Below are 21,504 nucleotides of genomic sequence, written 5' to 3'. Positions count from 1 at the left end.
CACTGGCCTATAGCTTTCCTTATTGGAACTTCTATGTCACTGGACTTCATTGCAATGGGTTTTTAACATAAGTGATGTTTATGTGTGTGTTCCAAAGTATTGCCGAAATAAACCTCTGAATCTTAAAGTAAGAATTATTGCTTTGTGTTGCTACCTCTTGGTTTTTTGTTTTTTTCCATTGGGTTTTTCCACGACACTGGCTTCTTACATATCTGATTTAATGCCAAATCCAGGAATTAAGAGCAATGAGAAAATGTCAAACAGACCAATATTAAGGGATGAAACCAGCTCATGATTCAGAAAAGCTGCAGTCGTCCTAAGGCAGCTTCCTCAGCCTTGGCAAGTTTCAGCTAAATGGACATCAACTCCTGGAATTGTCAGCCATGACCTGGCTGGGAACTGAAGCCCTGCTTGTCTGGAAATCGCTACACTTGGGAGGGAGTGCTTTGAAGAGATGGTTTTTGAGGGTCACCTTGAGCTCATGCAGTCCATTTTAACAGAGCAAAATCATGGGGGTTCATTAGACAAAGGGGTCATTACCTGTTAGACTGGCCTGAGACCTTAGAGATTCCTCACTTTTGGCAGATCGCAAAGTGACTGTCTCACCACGGCTCCCTACAGAAAGAGAGAACAAAGGAACAAACTATCATTATCCCTCTAAAAAAGGCCACAAGCTTGTAATCTCTCCTTGACTTTGAATCCATGGAATAAAAATATTGCCCAATTGATATTTCAATAAAAGATAATGGTATATACTGCTTATCTGGTTTTAAGGAGAAACTGGACACTTGTCTGAAATGATAGGGACTCCTACTTGAGCAGGGGGCTGGACTAGAAGACCTCCAAGGTCCCTTCCAGCTCTATTCTGATTGATTGATTGGTTCCATCACATTCTGCTCATGTCATAACTCTGTCATAATGAGTAAATTGACACAACACGTGAAACCCACAGGTTAAAAAACCAGAAATGCTGTATTCGTACAATATGCTATGTTCAGACAGATAAATCTTCTTAGGGCTGAGTGTGGTGGTCAATTCCACACTCCAAGGTAAAAAAAAAATGAACATATTTTCACAACACACTGAGCCACAAACAAGCCAGTCCCATTTTAGCCTTGATTAGTCTAGCTTGTTGTGAAATCCTAGCATTGAGTATGAGTAGTTTGGGTCCTTAGACAAAAAAAGGAAAGTACAGGTAATCCTCAACTTACGACCACAACTGAGCCCAAAATTTCTGTTGCTAAGCGAGACAGTTGTTAAGTTGTTAAAAGCAAGGTTCTACATTTAGGCAAGAAAAACCAAATGCACAAGTACAGTATAGGTGGCATCATGCTCAATAGTAGTAACTGTGAGAGGGACCTCGGAGTCCTAGTGGACAATCACTTAAATATGAGCCAGCAGTGTGCTGCAGCTGCCAAAAAGGCCAACACAGTGCTAGGCTGCATTAACAGAGGGATAGAATCAAGATCACGTGAAGTATTAATACCACTCTTCAATGCCTTGGTAAGGCCACACTTGGAATGCTGCATCCAGTTTTGGTCACCACGATGTAAAAAAGATGTTGAGACTCTAGAACAGTGGTTCTCAACCTTTCTAATGCCGCGACCCCATAATACAGTTCCCCATGTTGTGGTGACCCCCAACCACTTATACATCACCGTGTGCCAGGGGCGTGGCCAAAGAAAAGGGGGAAAAAATGGCGGACAGCCTTGTTTGGTGACCCCCGTGAAATGGTCGTTCGACCCCAAATGGGGTCCCGACCCACAGGTTGAGAACCACTGCTCTAGAAAGAGTACAGAGAAGAGCAACAAAGATGATTAGGGGACTGAAGGCTAAAACATATAAGGAACGGTTGCTAGAATTGGGTATGTCTGGTTTAACGAAGAGAAGGGCAAGGGGGGACATGATAGCAGTATTCCAATATCTCAGAGGCTGCCATAAAGAAGAGGGAATTAAGCTATTTTCCAAAGCACCTGAAGGCAGGACAAGAAGCAACAGGTGGAAACTAATCAAGGAGAGAAGCAACCTAGAACTAAGGAGAAACTTCCTGACAGTGAGAACAATTAATCAGTGGAACAGCCTGCCTCCAGAAGCAGTAAATGCTCCAACACTGGAAGTTTTTAAGAAGAGACTGGACAGCCATTTGTCCGAAATGGTGTAGGGTTTCCTGCCTGAGGAGGGGGTTGGACTAGATGACCTCCAAGGTCCCTTCCAACTTTACTACTATTACTAAGTGAGTTTTGCTCCATTTTACGACCTTTCTTGCCAGGTTTGTTAAATGGATCACAGCAGTTAAGTTAGTAACATGGTTGTTAAGTGAATCTGGCTTCTCCATTGACTTTACTTGTCAGAAGGTCGCAAAAAGGGGATCACATGATCCCAGGACCCTGTAATCATCACAAATATGAATCAGTTGCCAAGCGTCTGAATTTTGATCATGTGACCATACAATGGTCATAAGTGTGAAAAACGGTCATAAGTCCCCTTTTTCAGTGCCGCTGTAACTTCAAACAGCTGTAAGTTGAGGACTACTTGCAAATGTTTAACCAAAGGGTAAAAAGCCATATGGTCTTCCCCGTTGCTTAACTACAACTCCCAGCATTCCTTACCATTAACTATTGACAGGGATGCTGGGAGTCGTAGTTCAGCCACACTTAGTAAGCCATAATTTCCCATATGTGCTCTGGCTCATGAGAAATCTTGAAAATATGTCTGTGCTTGTGATGTTAGGAGTAATTTAAAAAATGGTGTGTAAGCCAGTTTCCTTACCTGGTAAAGATTCTCCAAGCCCAAAAATCTCTCCCAATCGATGTGATTTTTTGCGGAAAGGGACGGGGGCCTTGCCGATGGCGAAGAAAGCCTTCCAACTAGGTCCTGATATTTTCCGCAGCTTCCCGTTGTTTTCTGTCTTTTGCCTACAAAGTGAGAAGTCATCTCAGAGCAATCAGCACCAACAACAAAGCAGCTCAGTCCTGCTCCAGATCAGACAACTGAAGTTGACTGTTAATTCCGGAATTTTTCACTGTGGTTCTTAGTGAGGGAGGAAGGAAGGGATCCCCACCTAGCAAGTTTAGGTAATGTCCTCGACTTACGGCCACAACTGAGCTCCAAATTTCTGTTGCTAATTGAGACATTTGTGAAGTGAGTTTTATATATAAACAACGGTTGCTGGAATTGGGTATGTCTAGTTTAATGAAGAGAAGGACGAGGGGGGACATGATAGCAGTCTTCCAATATCTCAGGGGCTGCCACAAAGAAGATGTCAAGCTATTCTCCGAAGCGCCTGAAGGCAGGACAAGAAGCAACGGATGGAAACTAAGAAAAGAAAGAAGCAACCTAGAACTAAAGAGAAAATTTCCTGACAGAACAATTAACCAGTGGAACAACCTGCCTCCAGAAGCTGTGAAGGCTCCAACACTGGAAGTTTTTAAGAAGAGACTGGATAGCCATTTGTCTTTCTGCCTGAGCAGGGGGTTGGACTAGATGACCTCCAAAGTCCCTTCCAACTTTTTTATTATTATTATTATGGATCATCGCACAGTCAGCCAGATGTTCAGACTGGATTTGGCATTTTGTCTACCTATCAAGTCCTTACCAAGGACCTGGGATAGGCAGATGTGGATGTTAGATGATATTACAGATATCGTCGCAGAATGGAAGCAGTTCCTAGTAAGGCTGCCTTTTGCAATTGACTTATGGCGAATTTGTCAATGCCAATGGTGTTCAAGTGGTGCTCCAGTTGTTTTGGGATTGCACCCAAGGGGCCTATTACTATTGGTACTACCCTTGCTTGCTTTTGCCACAGTCTTTCTATTTCTATTTGTAGGTCTTTGTATTTTGTTATCTTCTCCAGTTCTTTCTCTTCTATTCTGCTATCTCCAGGCACTGCCACGTCCACTATCCAGACTTTTTTGTCTTTCTTATCGACAATTGTTAAGTCCGGGGTGTTATGTTGCAGGTGCTTGTCTGTTTGAATTCTGAAGTCCCAGAGCAGTTTAATTTTCTCATTTTCTCATTTTATGACTTTCTCTATTTTATGATCCCACCAGTTTTTGCTTACAGGCAAATGATATTTCTTGCAGATCTTCCAATGCACCATTGTTGCTATTTTGTCATGAAATGATATAGGATTTTCTGCCTGAGCAGGGGGTTGGACTAGATGACCTCCAAGGTCCCTTCCAATTTTATTATTGTTGTTGTTGTTGTTGTTGTTGTTGTAAATCGAGGACTATCTATATTACAAATTCATTGCATATAATAATCTGATAATGGTCTTTCATGAAAACATGAGAATGTTTCCCTAAATCATCATATTCTTTCAAGTATTCATAAACAATTAACTGTAATTAGTTCCCAGCAGCTAATTTCTACTTTTTTATTCAAATTTTATTAAAAGTTGCAAAGAACATGTTAAAAACTAACAAAAACTAATACAGACATGAGGAAAACAAAGAAAGTAAAAGAGAAAGAAAAGATAAAATATAGAAAAAAGAAGCTTCCAATTTTCTTTGCAGCAAATATACAGTACATTCTGATTATAAAATTATTTTTTATTCTTAACTCATTTTGTTATCCGTTTTCTTCTAATCATCAAAACCACAAATCATAAGTGCATTTTTTTCTGTTTCATGCAAAAAGTCTATAAAGGGTTTCCAGTCAGCCATAAATGTAGATATTTTTTCTCTAATCAAAGAAGTCAATTGAACCATCTCTACAAGCTCCATCATCTTCACCAACTGTTCCTCGATTGTGTCAAACTTCCCCACTTTTGAGGATACAATCAGCTCAGTACAGTTGTCATATATAAGAACAAAGTTCCATTTTTCTTCTAGCTGCCTATTCATTAGTCGCCAAAGAAACATCTCTGGTTTCAATTGTATATTAATCTTTAAAATCTTCTCCAGCTCCTAGTATCTAGAGTAGGGGTAGGGGAACTAGGACCCTTTATGACTTGTGGACTTCAACTCCCACAATTCCTGAGCCAGCACAGGAATTGTGGGAGTTGAAGTCCACAAGTCATAAAGGGGTCCTAGTTCCCCCACCCCTGCTCTACAGGCTCAGTGCCTCGGTCCATGGATGCAACACTTACTTACCTAGTATTAGGTGATCCCAAAACAGCAGAGAGCTTCCCATCCTCCTGTGGATCTGGAGATCCACGTCTGGCTTCCAGCTTGGTGATCTTGCAGAGGGCCTGGGTGCGTGCCTGGGCTTCTTCAAGAGATAACAAGCGGGTGGAAGGGCAGCTGACCAACTGGGATTTGGGTCGAGAAAGGAAGCAACGCCCTGTTAGAGAAGACGGGGAATAGTATAGTGATGCAATCATGGTGCAATGTCAAACTGGGCTGAAGCCCGCAAAGAGCCCTCAAGCCATGCTTATTTATTTTATCTCAGAGGCAGGAATTCCTCAGCTCTGCCAGTTAGTATAGGACACAGGTCAGCAACCTGCGGCTCCGGAGCCGCATGCAGCTCTTTGAGCCTTCCCCTGGGGCTCCCAGCCTCCTCTGCCATTTGCAGAGAGAGACAGAGACAGAGAGAGGCAATTGTGCTTCCCTGCTTTTCTTTCTCTTTCTCTCTCTCTCTCTCTCTCTCTCTCTCTCTCTCTGTATTTGTGTGTGTGTGTGTGTAAAAGAGAGTGCACTCAGTGTTCTCCGAGGAGCTGAAAAACTTATTGGGCGGAGCTCCTCCCTTTGCTGAGTGTCTGCAGGAAGCAGGAAGGGCAAGAGAGAGCTATCTAGCTCAGCTATGCTGACTCAGGAATTCTGGGAGTTGAAGTCCATAAGTCATAAAAGAGCCGAGGTTGCCTACCCCTGAGCTTGTTGGAGAACAGCTTGAAGCCAGCTTGCCAGGTGAGCAGAAGATCAGAGAGAGGGAGAGGGGGGGGAAGAGAAAGAGAGAGAGAGGGAGGGAGAGAGAGAGAGGAAAGAGAGAGAGAGAGAGAGTGGGGGAAGAGGACTGGCAGGCCAAGGGCAGATAGAGAGAGGGGGGGGAGGGAGAGACAGAGAGAGAGACCCTTTTGACATCTAAAATGAAGATAACACTGCATCTATCCTTTTTTTACCTGTGTGTGTGTATGTATGTATGTATGTATATATACAAACACACACATACACACACAAACACACACACACACACACACACACCTATAATAAAGGTAAAAACGGACATATGCAGTGTTATCTTCATTTTAGATATCAAAAGGGTTTTGTGGCTCGTGATGTTTTGTTTTCGGTGGGAAACGTGTCCAAGTGGCTCTTTGAATGTTTTGGGTTGCCTACCCCTGGTATAGGAAGTCCTCAACTGACAACAGTTCATTTAGTGACTGTTCAAAGTTACAATGGCACTGAAAAAAGTGACTTAAGACCATTTTTCACAGTTACAGCCTTTGTAGCATCCCCATGATCATGTGGTCGTATGCCTGTACCATGTTTTAACTGGGATGATGGAAAACCCGTTTGAAAATGATTGGTTGGTTCATGTGCCATCACTAACACATCCTTCCCTCCTTTTAAAAAAATCTGAATACTAATAAAGGAGAATATTTGTAACTCAGGATTGATATGAGGGGTCTTTGGTGCTCTTTGAATTTAGTTGTTTTCTTGCAGATGTTTCATTACCCAAACTAGGTAACATCATCGGGGCTAGTCCGGACTAGTCAGGATTAGCACTGATGATGTTAACTAGTTCGGGTAATGACATGTCTGCAAGAAAACACGCAAGCTCAGAGAGCACCAAGGAATCCCTCAAAATCCAAATAACTTGGCAAGTGCTTTTAAATGTTTGATGAATTTAAAAACAGAAAAGTGAAACCCACATAAATGAGTATGCATCTGCTGATTTAAATTACAATCTTCCTGGGCTCCTAAGAGAAGGATCAAGACCAGCCCATAACTCAACACCGGATCAGATGCATTTATTTAATCTTAGATTACAGCTTAGAAGTTGCATGAATTGCAACCAGAACTTCCTTAGTATTGTCATTTGAAAGTTTTAAGTGGAGGAACATTTGAAAGCCATTCACAAAGCTCTGGAAGAGTGTTTGAGACGTCTGGATTTCAATTCCCAGAATCCCCAGAGCATCATGCTGGCTAGGGAACTCTGGGAATTGAAGTCCACAGTTGCCAAGATTGAGAAACATTGCACTACGGCAGGGGTCTTCAAACTTGGCAACTTTAAGACTTATGGACTGCAACTCCCGGAATTCCTCAGCCAGCCAGGTTCTAAGCAACCTTGAAAGTATTAGCCATTTATTGAGGTACCTGTGCTGTCCTTGCCAATGGAGGTGAAGGTGTCACTGAAGAGAACCTGAACATTGGTGAGGAGGAATTCAACCACAAGGGACTGAACTCGGACTTCCTGAAAGGCATCGGCGCCACACTGTGCAACTGACTCCAGAGCCATTGACCTGGCATTAAAAGGGGAAGGAATGATTAGCCCCATCTGACAACAGAAAGGCCCAGATAGGAAGAGCATGATGGTCAAGGCCCAGTAAGTCAGGTTTATGGCATAAAGGGGACACAACATAGCAGGAAGGGCAGCCCAAATCCAAAAAGCATCATGATTGAAGTCCTTCATGGGTGCAGACAGAGCAGTGCACCATGAGGGATTATGAGAAAATGAGGATGAAGGGGCATTATGGGAAAAAAACGGTAGGGCAGAATAAGGCAGGCAGATGGGAAAAAAGCAGCTTTTCAGTTTTGTTAGAACAGACCACTTTTGGGGAGGGTGGTAGCTGTTACAGGAGAAGCAGCAACGATAATAATGTAGCTAAAACCACATTACAGAAATTAGCCGAACCAAGATTTTCTGAAACATTTTTTCAGAAATATCGGGGGGGGGGGAGGATGCTGTTTTTTTTAAAAGCCACCCTATTATAAATCAAATACATTCTAAAAATGGCAGGAAACCCCCTCCGCTGATTTTTCAGCCGTCCCGATGCAGGACAGGGTAGAAGTTGTTTTTGAAGCCTGCAAAATGGCTGCTGGCAAAATCGCAATGGGGACCAAGCCCCACCACCATCCCTTCAGGCCAAGGTACCACCAGATGGTGGGAACGAAGCAGAGACACCCAAGGGACCTTCAAGACTGGTGGCTCCTTCTCTCCAACGGAAAGGCTGAGCTACATGTTCCCCTGTTAGCACCGACAGTAAAGCTAGCTGAGAAAAAAATGGCTGGCAACTCAAAAAATATTCGGAGAGCGGTGCAAGGCAGAGTCGCAGAGGGAGCGCCAGGGCAGGGCCATTGGTGTGGGCCTCTCACCGCAGCAGGTTGGGTGCCCAAACGATGGCTAAGTTGCGGATGTGCATGCTGGTGTTTTGACTGTGCATAGCCATGCTTGCCAGATGCCGTAGCAGGAACTCCAGAGTCCTGTTGGGATAGAGCAGAAGCCGCTACAGGGAGAGTCTGCTTAAACCCGCTGAGCGCTCTTCCCCTTCAGAGGCTTCTCCCCATCCAACCTCCCCACCCCCCATCATTGCACTCTCTTCTCTTGCATTTATCTATGTCCCCAACAATGCCTACCGGTAGTGCGGTGGGGGTAATTGCTGGATCACGTCATGTACCCTCACTAAGCGCTCTTCATTCCCAGCAGCTGAGACAGCCTCCTGTGATGGGAGGGGAGGGAAAACAAAAAGAGAATGGAAGGAAACGTGTCACTGTCAACATATTTATGGAGTCTTCTTATTTCTGGCATTTTCATACTGTCATTTACAGGTTCTTTTTATTTCTGCCCTTTTATATTGTCTTTCGTCAAATTCAGATTTCTAGGGAGGATATAAAACACCTCAAAAATGAGCAGCACATTTAAGGCTAATGAAAGAAAAGCAGAAGGATTGTGCACATTTGCAATATTGTGTATTCTTCTGACTTTTGTATCACGACCCCATGCAGCAGCAAAGTTCATCTGAAGTTCTAACGTGTTCATCTTTACCCCAGATCTCCTACCAAAGTGCAACCGAGGGGACTGAGTCAACAGTCAGAGTACAGTATATAATATAATATAATATAATAATATAATATAATATAATATAATATAATATAATATAACATAACATAACATAACATAATATAATATAATACGTAATAATATATAATGTAATATAATATAATCTATTTCTTTTAACAGAGTGACAAGAGTGCAGATAAATGGCTGGAAATAACATCAGGTCCCACAGCAGCAGTGTTTATTCATTTTTATTCTACCTTTATTATTTTTATGAATAACTCAAAGTGGTGAATATACATAATACTTCTTCCTCCTCCTATTTAACCCACAACAACAACCCTGTGAGGTGAGTTGGGTTGAGAGAGAGTGACTGGCCAAAATCACCCAGTCACCTTTCATGCCTAAGGTGGGACTAGAACTCAGTCTCCCAGTTTCTAGCCTGGTGCCTCAGTCACTACACCAGGGGTCTTTAAACTGGGCCTTTTAATGACTTGTGGACTTCAACTCCCAAAATTCCTCAGCTAGTGTGCCTGGCTGAGGAATTCTGGGAGTTGAAGTCCATAAGTCATAAAAGGGCCAAGTTTGAAGATCCCTGGTGTAGGGTCTCCTTCTTGTGCAGGGGTTTGGACTAGAACAGTGGTCCCCAACCTTTTCAGCTTGGCGGCCTGGCCTGGTGCAGTAGGGGGAGGGTTGAGTGGAGGGTGTTTGTGCTTGTGCGCGAAGCTCCATTCACACGAATGGAGTTTCGCACGCAAGCACAAGCGCCCTCTGCTCCTGTGAGTGGAGCTTTATGTGCATACGTGCTTGCCCATCTCTCCCACGGCCTAGTTTTGAACAGGCCACGGTCCGGGAATGGGCCACGGCCCAGGGATTGGGGAGCCCCTGGATTAGAAGACCTCCAAAGTCTCATCCAACTCTTATCATTCTGTATTGCTGTCTGTAATATGAATCTGTCCATGGACTCAGAAGCAATTGAGCCTGACTCAAAGGAGTCTTGACTTTTCCCTAAAGTCTGACTGGTTCTTCCCGCCTATAAATTCCGGCTGCTATGTTTAATGGAGCCACAAAAGGGAACAACTTTTGCTTTGTTTCAATTAAAGTGAACGTTCAGAAAAGGGTCTGAAACATCAAGAGAAGGGACAGTTGGTCAAAGGACTATGCTTGAGCAATAAATTGAACTTCTGGGTTTTGCAGGATGGCCTGTTATGAATAAGAAATACCACCAAAGTAAGAGAAAAACAGTTCAAAGAGAATGGAAAGGAATGGGGGGAGGAGGAAAAGAAAGGGGGAGGGCAGTTGGAGTTAACTCAGCTTAAAATAGCACCACACAAAGAGCAGGTAATACAAAAGAATAATAAAGCAGGAGAAATTGCTGCTTATTACGTGGGCAGCACAGCCGTGGGACAGCAATGTAATTGTACTCCCACTTTTCCACCTCCTCCCTCTCTTTGTTCTACCACTCCCACTTCCACTGTTCTGCCTAAGAGAGGGGTGTTCAGCTCAGAAGGTTGTTGAGTGTGCGTTGCCAACACTCTCTTCATCATTTGCCAACACTCTCTTCATCATTTGCATCTCCAGCAGGTGTACACAGGAGTCACTAGAAGGGATGCAGAAATGATTGGCTCCCTGAGATAGGTAACCAAGGTCACATGAGTATTTATTTATTTATTTATTTATTTATTTATTTATTTATTTATTTATGAGACTTATATACCGCTTTAAGTGCAAGCACTCTCTAAGCGGTGTACACCAGTAAGCAATGTATATATATATATTTACATTGCCCCCAACAATCTGGGTCCTCATTTTACCTACCCCGGAAGGATGGAAGGCTGAGTCAACCTTGAGCCGGTGACATTTGAACCGCTGACCTGCTGAACACAGTCAGTTAAAGTGGCCTGCAGTACTGCACTCTAACTGCTGCGCCACCTCGGGGAGACTTATTATTAATGTTAAATGTGGATTAATATTAAGACATTGTTAACCAATTCAATTTGCATCCTGTGCCGAGTTCCCTTATTGATAAATATCTTTTCAGTTTGTGACACCAAGATTATATTATAACTCCCAAGGAGAGTTCACCTGTACCCATCTTGCATTTCTTCTTATCACTTGGGCAGTTTTTAGGAAAGGTGTCTATCGTTAACAATTCTTTCAGAGAAATATATGAGGAAGGGAGGGAGGGAGGGAGGGAGGGAGGGAGGGAGGAAGGAAGGAAGGAAGGAAAATCAACAATTAGAATAAATAAGGAGATGTTCTAAACCAGGGGTCTTCAAACGTGGCTCTTTTATGACTTGTGGACCAACTCCCAGAATTCCTCAGCCAGTGTGCCTGGCTGAGGAACTCTGGGAATTGAAGTCCACAGTCATAAATAGGGCAAGCTTGAAGACCTAAACCCTCAGTGAAAGGCTCGTGAAACTGTGCAACAAGGAAGCAGCTTCCTCTCAACTGGACGTACAGAAGAGTGAGCTACTAAGGTACAGTTCACTGGAGGTGGGAGCTACAAGAAAGGGAATCTTCTCTAATGTTTTTTAAAACCTACCGCAAATTTGTTGTAGAGCTGATAGGTGAGCAGAGGGTTCGGTAATTCCCGGAAATACAGCTTGCAGAGAGAGCTAACCGAATGGATGTCTTGCAAGTAAACATCTTTGGAGAGCTCAGGTACCCGTTCGCTATCAAATTCATGCCTGGGGACACAGACAGAGAGAATTCGTGAGGGAGCAGGACAAGTTGCCTGGATCCATTGTCACGTTCAGTGAGGGCTCCAAGGGAGAAACTATTTTGATAGAAAGACAACAGTAGGCAGCTCAATGATGCAAAACAGGTGGGATCTGGTCTATGCTATTAGGTTTTTTCTATTTTTTATTTATTTGATTTTTATCCTGCTTTTATTACTCTGTATAAATAACTCAAGGCGGCGAATATACCTAATATTCCTTCCTCCTCCTATTTTCCCCATAACAACAACCCTGTGAGATGACTTCGGCTGAGAAAGAAAGTGACTGGCCCAAAGTCACCCAGCCAGATTTCGTGCCTAAGGTGGGACTAGAACTCACTGTACCCCGGTGTTTGGCCCAAAGCCATCCAATCACCTTTCATGACTAAGGCGGGACTAAATATCCCAGTCTCCTGGGGATTGGCTCAAATCACCCTGCCAGCTTTCAAGGCTAACGTGGAACTAGAAGTCACAGTCTCCCGGTTCCTAGGTCAACACTTTTACCACAAGTCAAAAAAAAAAATAGTTTTTCCTGAGTTTTGGAAGAAAAAGACAGTGAATCTTATCTGAGAATACATGCTCCATTTTTCTTGGACTCTGCCTCAAAAGAGCAAGTTTCAGACATTCTGGTTGGAAAGGAGCCACAAAAAGACCTCAGGTTTTGCAATTAAGAAACAGAAGAATAATAAAGCACCTGGGCCAGATGGTATACCTGTAGAAATGTATAAAATTGCACAAGAATCTTTAAGCCCAATGCTGTTGGATTTATTTAATGAGGTTTTAACCCAAGCTAAAATACCAGCTTCATGGGAAGAAGCCTTCCTCACTTTGATTCCTAAAGAAAACACAGACCTGGCGCAAATTAAGAACTATAGACCCATTTCTCTTTTGAATTCGGATTACAAGATTTTCATGGCAATAATGGCGCAAAGACTTGAAAGGTTCTTAGTAGATTTTATACATACTGATCAAAATGGCTTTCTATCTAAAAGATATATAAGAAACAATATTAGGACTGTTTTGGACATATTGGAGTATTATGAAGTACACAATGAAAAGCAAATGTGTTTAATTTTTCTTGATGCACAAAAAGCATTTGACAATGTAAAATGGGATTTTATGTTCAACCAATTATTGTATATGGACTTTGGGGAAAATTTCTTAAATATGTTTAAATCAGTTTATTCTAAGCAGGTGGCCAAAGTAATAATCAATGGAGAACCGACTGACAGTTTTCAAATTCAAAAAGGCACGAGGCAAGGTTGCCCATTATCACCACTGTTGTTTATATTATCTCTTGAGGTATTAACTAGAGTAATCCGGCAAGATGAACAGATCCAAGGTTTAGAGATCAAAAAAGAGACATTTAAAATACAAGCCTTTGCAGATGATTTAGTTTTTATAATTGAAGAACCATTACAATCAGGGACAAGACTGATGGAAACACTGAGTAGATACGGGGAAATAGCAGGTTTAAAGATAAATAAAGAAAAAACTAAAATGCTGGTCAAAAATATGACTAAAATACAGAAAAATGAATTGGCTGACATAATAGGGGTTCAAATCACAAATAAAATTAGATATTTAGGGATACAATTGACTGCCAGATGCGCTACACTTAAAAGGGATAACTATGATAAGTTAATAGAACAGATTCAAAAAGACTTTGATATTTGGACTAACCTACAGCTCTCTCTTATGGGCAGAATTGCGGTGATTAAAATGAATGTGTTGCCAAAAATCTTATTCTTGTTCCAATGTATACCTATAAAATTAGACAAGAAATTTTTTCAAAATTTGAATAAAATGATGTGTAAATTCATCTGGCAAGGAAAAAGAGCAAGGATTAAATTAAAATTATTGCAGGACTCAAAGGAAAGGGGGGATTTGGTCTTCCAGACTTGGAGACATATTACCAGGCTACAGCATTAGTATGGGTAAGAGATTGGATATTACTAAAGAACAGGAGACTATTGTGTCTGGAGGGCCATGACCTACAAATAGGATGGCATGCCATATTATGGGATCATAAATATAAAGTACATAAATATTTTCGAAAGGCAAGCTCTTATTGATGTATGGACAAAAATTTGGCAACCAAATTATACCCAAGTACCTAGTTGGATCTCACTGTTAGAAATATATGTACACCCAAAATCTACCCAATTAGAAAAGACCATAACATATAAAAATATCTTAGATGAAAGAGGGAACTGAAATCCAGGAAAACCCTCCAGGATGAAAGGATAGAATTAGAATGGTGGGCATACCTGCAACTGCAGATGAGATATTGGAAAGATAAAAAAGAGTTAGGCATTAAATTAGAACCAATAGAATTGGATAAAATAATATTGGGGGTCGGAGAATAAAATGATTAAAAAATTATACCACTATTTGTTAGATCAGGCAATGTACAAGGAACAAGTAAAAATGACTATGTTGAATTGAAGCAAGGACTTTGGTCTTAATTTTGATCTACACATCTGGCAAGAACTATGGGCAAGAAACAAGAAGCTTACTTTGGCCACCTCTTACAAAAAGAACCGCTACAAAATGTTTTATAGATGGCATCTCCCACCCACAAGATTGGCTAAAATGTGTACCAATGTCTCCCCTAAATGTTGGAAATGTAATCTGACAAGTGGAACATACTATCATATGTGGTGGGAATGCACACGAGCTCGTGATTTTTGGAACAGGATTAAAGTATGGTTGGAAGAAATATTAGAGCGAGTGGTAGAACCAAAACCAGAACTCTATTAAGTTTAACTACGCAAAAGCATGACAAAGGCATACTTTATTTAATGTTACACAGACTGGTTTTTGCTCAAAATTGGAGGAATAAGGGAACTCCAACGGAAGAAGAGATCCTGCATAAAATTTTATCATGTGCTGAGATGGACAGGCTTACAATGATTATGAAAGACAAGACAGAACACGAATACTTCGAAATCTGGGACAAATTTTACCGTTGGTATCAATTAAGGAGAACTGCTCGGACTTCAAGTTAATGGTAGAATTAAAAGATATATATAACTGTACATATAATTGTATATATAATTGTATTGTATAGAAGGATGAGGCTTATATAGAGGTTAAGAACAATGTATTAAGTTTTTGTACCATGAGAAACAAACTGTTAGGAAAATTCATTCTGGAATGTCACGTTTGTCCATTTTTCTTTTAATTGTATTATGAATAAAAAATTTAAAAAAAAAGACCTCAGGCTGTTCAACTCTGATGTACTGTATGTGGTGAGATGCCCATTCACATTTATTTTCTCTATGCCACAAAATATGGGTGGGACTTTACTACATAGAAAAGGAGACAGACATGAGGCATACACATAGACAAATATGCCCACCACCTAGGTATTGTTAGTTGTTCCTTGCTTGCCTTCACAAGCTCTCTCTATTGCCCCTACCATGGTCTACACTCACCGCAAACGCTGGATGTTAGAGGAGACACCAGACAGACGATATATACCATCCACGATGCCATGCTTTTCGATGAAATCCGAACAAGAGCGTAATACCTGGGGGACTGACATTACAAAAAAAAAATCATATACATTGTCTTTATAATTTTTTGGAAAAAAAAAACAGACAACAGAGGACTACTATTTCCTGCTGACATTACATCATTCGGGAATATGGGAGGGGGGATGAGAGGGAGAGAATGTGTGTGCGCATGAACATATGTGTACCTTTCAAAATGTTTAATCGTACACCCACATACTTCTAATTAACCTTCTGGGAAGAGGGTTTCATCCTGCAGTGGATTAACTCAGGATGATGGTGATGCTTTTGATAAGAGGAGGAGGAGGAGGAGGAGGAGGAGGAGGAAAAGGAGGAGGAGGAGGAGGAGGAGGAGAAGGAGGAGGAGGAGGAGGAAGATACACACATACATACACTCTCTTAATGATTGAGTCCCTGGATTTTCACAATACATAAGGCCATTAATTAACTCCAACAGACTGGATTCCTGCAGCATGCTAAGCCGCAAAATAATATTAACCAAGGTTAAAACTAACCAAGCATGGGGTGTGAATACAGCCTCTAGATTTGTAATCATCCTAGTTAAGCATGTAGGGTGAACATTGCCGTAATTTTGTTATGATGAATGAGGGTGGGGTGGGGTGAGGTGAGGCCGGGAAGCCATAGGTCCTTAGAAGAAGGCAATGAAAAACAAAATTTAATAGCAGATCAGCCACTCTTCCTGTACTACAGAAGACACAACTTACCATCACTGCCTGAGTTTTTGAGGTGTTCCCCTAAATCACAGCCAAAAACCCTCTCCCTGAGGATTCCCCGCTGCTTCAAACGCTGTTTGCTGGGCCTGGACTTCATGAAAGTACGAAGAAACCCAATGAGCTTGCCATGTTTCTTAGACACTGGAAGAGAACAAAAAACAGGGAAGATGGAGTGCTTTTGAACTTAGGAGCAGGGAGACAAACTTTTCAGTCAGCTTTCCTCCCAGCTGACAATTAGCTTCCATCTTCTCCTATTTCATGAAGGTTGTAATTCACCTGAGGTTGGGGACAGGAGGCCATGAGTCCTGGGGAGGACACAGCTTGTCCCCTCTGCATCTACACAGGGAGACACAAAGAAAGTTGCAAAAATTCAGAGAGAAAAAAGAAAGAAATCCACATCACCAGGACGGGGGAGGGGAAGAGGATAAGAAAGATGCACAATGCTAAGGCCAACTTTCTTCGCACACAAGTTGGGGTCATCCTGTGCACTAGTAATGCCTCACCTAATATTATTGAGTCCCATTCTGGGCCAGAGGCTCCCAGAAATATTCAGGCCCAAGGAAATAATATGTAAATAATTTTTTGAATAGGTCTCCAGACTAGTGTTTTTCAGCCTTGGTGACCTGAAGATGCTGTCTGGGGAATTCTGGGAGTTGAAGTCTACACATCTTCCAAGTTGAGAAACACGCCTCCAGACCATTTCAAGTCAAACCAAACGGAAAAGGTTAAGAGAAGAGTAAGGAGGATCATCAAGGAAATGGAAATGAAATATTACAAATACTACAAAAGTAAGCCAAGGGGATTAAATATATTTAGCCTTAAGAAGGGGATAAGATAAAGGTCTTCAAGTAGCATACCAAAAGAAGGCCATAATTGGTTTGCTCTTATCCCAGAGTGCAAAAAAACAGAAAAAAATGGACTTTTATTAGGAGAAATTGATTGGTTTATTGATTGATTGACTGGCAGATTTTATATGGTCATCTACCGCATATAATGATTCTAGGCAGCTCACAGCAACCAATAAAAATGAAGATTAAAAAATGAAACCATATTAGAAATTTTAGAAATTTTTTTATATTTAAATTGTTATCTATTGAATTAATAAGAATTGTATTAATTCAAGGTTGACAAAGAGAATATTATTGGAAGAAGAGGAAATCAAACAAAGCTATATATTATATGTGGACTTTGGAATATAAAAACTGATTGTTAGTGATTACTTTGTAAATATAAGCCCAGACAACACCCTGTTTACCAAATACTAAGTGTTTATGTTAAAAAATCAATAAAATATATTTTAAAAAATGAAACCATCCTTTCCCCCTATGCCAGACCCAACAACCTCCCAGGTCAAACCCCATTATAGCCCAACGCTTGGGGGGAAGAGCCACGTCTTCGTGGCCCTTCCAGAAGACTCAAAGGGTGAGAAATTGGTCCAAAGGGCTGGGGTGACCATCAAGAAGATGAGCCTCTGAGACCTCCTCAGGTGACAATATTTAAGGGAAGGAACCTGGAATACGCCCAGCCCATTAACCTAGTAGGACGGACAGATACCCTCATGTTCATAACACTCTGACTGGATATAATGAAAAACTTCCTGCGCTATTCAAAGCTTGATCATGAAATTCATGACCTCTGAACAGAAGAGCCTTCCATTTGCTGGACATTTTCAAGCAGCAGCTGGGTAGACATTTATCAGTGATGCTTTAGTTGTATATTTGCACTAATCAGAGGGTAAGGCCTCCATGATCTAAATGACCACTTAACAGACTTTTGAATTCCAGTATCTCCAGATGTTCTCCAGATCTTTACACTACCTCAGACTAGATCACTGATAACCAGAAGGGGGAACTTTTCCACAAAGGCTTCTGTTTATGTAGTGTTCTCCATGTGGTTATTTGTGTTATCAAGGGCCAACTACAGTTTAATAGACAGGAGGATGAAAAGAGATCGTAAGTCAATTAGTTAATTCCCTTCGCTTGAGGCAGAAACTGCAGAGCACAGAAGGCACCAACCTGATTTGACTCCAGGGCTAGGACGTTCTGAGAAGAGCTCCACACATTCGCTGGGGAAGAAACCCACCTGAAAAAAAAATACAAAATCCCTCTAGGTCAGACATGTCAAACACAAGGCCCGGGGGCCAGATGTGTCCCGCGAAGTGGTTTCATGTGGCCCGCGATGCCATCCTGGAAATAGTAAGGGAACGGCCCCCTCTGCCTTGGCCCTGGCCTAGGCCAGCCAAGAGCCAATGTACAATTTTGTGGTGGCCATCTATGCTGAAACCCATTCAGTCTTAGCTCCATAAGCCCCCCCACCCCCGCATGGCCTGAGGCGAACAGTGAGGCTCCTCCAGTGGACCATGCCTTGGCACTTGCCCTGGTGCCACCCCCTTCTGCCAGAGACCCTCAGATCTATTCCAGTCCTGCCCAGCCTCCCACAGGCACCCTTGACGCGAACGATATAGAGCTGGCCACACCCACTCCAACCACACCCATCAGTAGGCTGCACCCACCCTGGCCACACCCACCCGGCCCCCTGAGGGCAACCCCAATGCTGATGCGGCCCTCAATGAAATTGAGTTTGACACCCCTGCTCTAGGTACAAAGTCCCACCATTACAGGAAGTTCTCAGCTTACAACCATCCATTTAATGTTCAAAGTTCAATAGCACTAGAAAATTATGACCCCAATAAAGTGATTTGATTTGACTGAAAAGTGTGACTTACGATCAGTACTCATACTTATGACCACACAATCACAATTCAGGTGCTTGGCAACTGGCATGTATTTATAGTGGTCGCAGTGTCAAAGGTCACAATTGCCATTTACGACCTTCCCGGGAGGTTTTCAACAAATGAACTCAATGGGAGAAGCTGGATTTGCTTAACAAATCACACAGTGGTTCACTTACTAACCATGGCAAAAAATATTGTAAAATTGGGCATGACTCCCTTAACAATAGCATCCCTCAGCAATGGATGGTCATAAGTTGAGGGTTACCTATTTGGGAATAACTCACCCAGTTCCTATTTATACTTGTTCTTTGTGAATACGGAAGACAAGAATTTCCACAGCAACAAATCCAGCCAGATTTTAAACGTGTATTGCTTATGCACTGATCCACACTTTTTTCAATACCACTGCACAATTAATTTAATCACTCTTTTTAAAGGAGACTAAAGCGTGTTTTGCATTAACTAAGAGACTGGAGACTAAAACAGGTTTAGCATTAATTAAAAGACAGGGAAAATAGCACAAGTGCTAAAACTGGAAAGGAAGCTATTTATGCTTTTAAAAAAATCAGTTTCATTTGTGCTAAAATATTTTAGACAGCAATGATCAAATGATCCCACTAATTCCTTCCTTCCAAAGAAATTCTTATAGCAGCAAGCAGGAGGAAGGTCCAAGGGAAAGTGATGGGTAGGAGAAAGGGTTCAGAATCCTGTTGATTATCTGTCATTTCCCTTTGTATGGTCTTGTCCTGGACCATTTTTCAGATAAAATGTGAATCTGACAGTTCTTGTCCACTGTTTTCCAATCCAGCCATGCTGGCTGCAAAATTCAGAAATCCATACATCTGGAGGTTAACTATGTTGGGAATCACTATTTAAACCCAAGGGTATGTCAAATGCATGATGTTGGTTAAACACCCCAGCTTCATTTACACAGCCACTTTGTTTATCAAATCCAACCTGGAAACCATGCTTCCCACGCCACCAGCTCCTGTCCTCTTTGGGGGGCATATCAATCACAGAAATGATGTCTCCAACCTACAACAAAGATATTTTTTTTAAAAAGGATTATATTCCTGCAGAGAGATTCAACATTGTATAGATGGATTCTAGTTTATTGCCAACACATCAAATAAGGAAAATCATCTAAAAGTAGACCTTGATTTACAACTGGTCACTTAGTGACCATTTGAAGTTACAAAGGGCCTGCCAAAAGCTACTCACAGGCCTGATTTTGAAGTTACAACAACCACACACTAACCGTGGTCATGTGATTGCATTTTAGGCACTTGGCAACTGCCTCACCTTTATGGCTATTTGCTGTTTCCACAGTCAATTTTTGGGCATTTTTTGCCAGTTTCTGGTATTTACTTCTAGTTTCTGGCAAAAAGACCCATTGAATAAGATAGATTCACTTAACAACCATGGCATTCAATTAACAATCACCACAAAAAATGTCATAAAATCAGGTCTGGTTATGTGGTGATCCGCTTAATGATTGCTACAACTTATGACCATAATTCCGGGCTTAATTACAGTCTTAAAATTGAGGATTACTTGTATATCTTTTGAAAAACAATGCACTAAAGCAGTGTTTCTCAGCCTTAGCAATTTTAAGATATGTGGACTTCAATTCCCAGTATTCTCCGGCCAGCTAAATTAAGCTATGCTAGCTGTGGAATTCTGGGAGCTGAAGTCCACATATCTTAAAATTGCTAAGGTTGCGAAACACTGCACTAGAGTGTTGCTTTCTTTTTGCTAAAGAACAAAAAATGGATTTCCAAATATTTTTTATCTAGGAATAGAGACAGAACTGTAGTTTGCCTAACAAGCTTAGAGAGCCACAAGCCTACAAAGATCGGCTCTTGGGAGTAATGTGTGTTGGTGGCAGGGCTCACCTCAAAAGAGAGCTCATCAGAGGCCTGTGCAGTGTAACGTTTAACCACGTGAGCAGCTGCAATGGCAGGAACATTGATGGAAGCTTCTTCGTTTACCAAGAGTCGGTTGCCGTGATTATCAATCTGAAATGAAACAACCGGAAGAAAGCAACTTAATGGGATTCAGCTTTGTAACATCCTTTGGATTTCAGGAGTCTAAAATTGGGTTGTACAGTAAGTATAGGCTGTCATCCATTTTCTAGTAGGACAATTTTGCTTTTTAAGACAAGTGTTCAGCTCAACTGGGGGGGGGGATCTATGCTACCCCTGAAACTATTGCCCATCTACAGGGTAGCAAAGATGCCCTCATTTAGTTTTCCCACAATGCTTTTCACACACATTTTCTACAATCTAATGCTCAACAGATGCATTGAAAAACTTCTTACATTATTCCCAGACAGTATAAATGAAGGCTGTGCTGTCATTTAACTAGCAGTTGCTTAGTTGACCATTCAAAATTATGATAGATCGCAGACACTTATATCCCAGATTAGAAGTGACAATAGCCAGGTCCCATTCATGGTCACTTAATCACATTTTGGGCATTGGGCAACTGACTGGCATTTACAGCAATTGCGGTGTCCCGCCCTTACATGACAGCGATTTACAGCAGAGAGAAGAATTGACATAGTTTAGATAAATTTGTTCATGAATTGGACAAAGATGATGATCAGCCATTAGATATGCTTTAAGGGTGAAAAAGTTGCAAATCACAGAAGGGCTTCAGCATTTTTGGGGAGGGGACGTTGCGATTACTCAAAATTATTCTGCCAAATATTGGCAGCCTATTGCTGAGAAGTGGAAATGAGGTTTATGATAAAGCAGGAAAAAAATAAGCTTTTTATTCTTGGCATTTCTACCTACCCTCAAGCACAATCTTTTCTGGGAATTCTGGCATCAGTTACTTAGAGCAAGGGTCTTCAAACTT

The 21,504-nt window shown here is 41.6% G+C and overlaps 1 protein-coding gene across 2 annotated transcripts in view; it reads right to left on the bottom strand.

The window, feature by feature from the left end:
* The window catches only part of ARHGAP33 (Rho GTPase activating protein 33), a 41,258-nt gene that overhangs the window by 6,141 nt on the left and 13,613 nt on the right, over positions 1–21,504 (bottom strand). The window contains exons 7-19 of one of the 2 annotated variants that reach the window (XM_039325653.1): positions 20,538–20,660; positions 19,600–19,677; positions 17,924–17,990; positions 16,185–16,244; positions 15,900–16,049; positions 15,097–15,199; positions 11,483–11,627; positions 8,517–8,599; positions 8,256–8,363; positions 7,257–7,402; positions 5,094–5,283; positions 2,770–2,915; positions 541–615 (exon numbers count right to left, since the gene is read on the bottom strand). In XM_039325653.1, the coding sequence (XP_039181587.1) occupies positions 541–615; positions 2,770–2,915; positions 5,094–5,283; positions 7,257–7,402; positions 8,256–8,363; positions 8,517–8,599; positions 11,483–11,627; positions 15,097–15,199; positions 15,900–16,049; positions 16,185–16,244; positions 17,924–17,990; positions 19,600–19,677; positions 20,538–20,660 (1,474 nt within the window). The remainder of the gene's footprint in view (positions 1–540; positions 616–2,769; positions 2,916–5,093; positions 5,284–7,256; positions 7,403–8,255; positions 8,364–8,516; positions 8,600–11,482; positions 11,628–15,096; positions 15,200–15,899; positions 16,050–16,184; positions 16,245–17,923; positions 17,991–19,599; positions 19,678–20,537; positions 20,661–21,504) is intronic. The other variant, XM_039325654.1, reaches the window with a different exon arrangement.

The sequence above is a fragment of the Crotalus tigris genome, unplaced genomic scaffold (genome assembly GCF_016545835.1).
Source record: "Crotalus tigris isolate CLP2741 ecotype Arizona unplaced genomic scaffold, ASM1654583v1 scf7180000024338.4412243, whole genome shotgun sequence".
Classification (NCBI taxonomy): Eukaryota; Metazoa; Chordata; class Lepidosauria; order Squamata; family Viperidae; genus Crotalus; species Crotalus tigris.
This window is presented reverse-complemented; position numbering and strand designations above follow the sequence as displayed.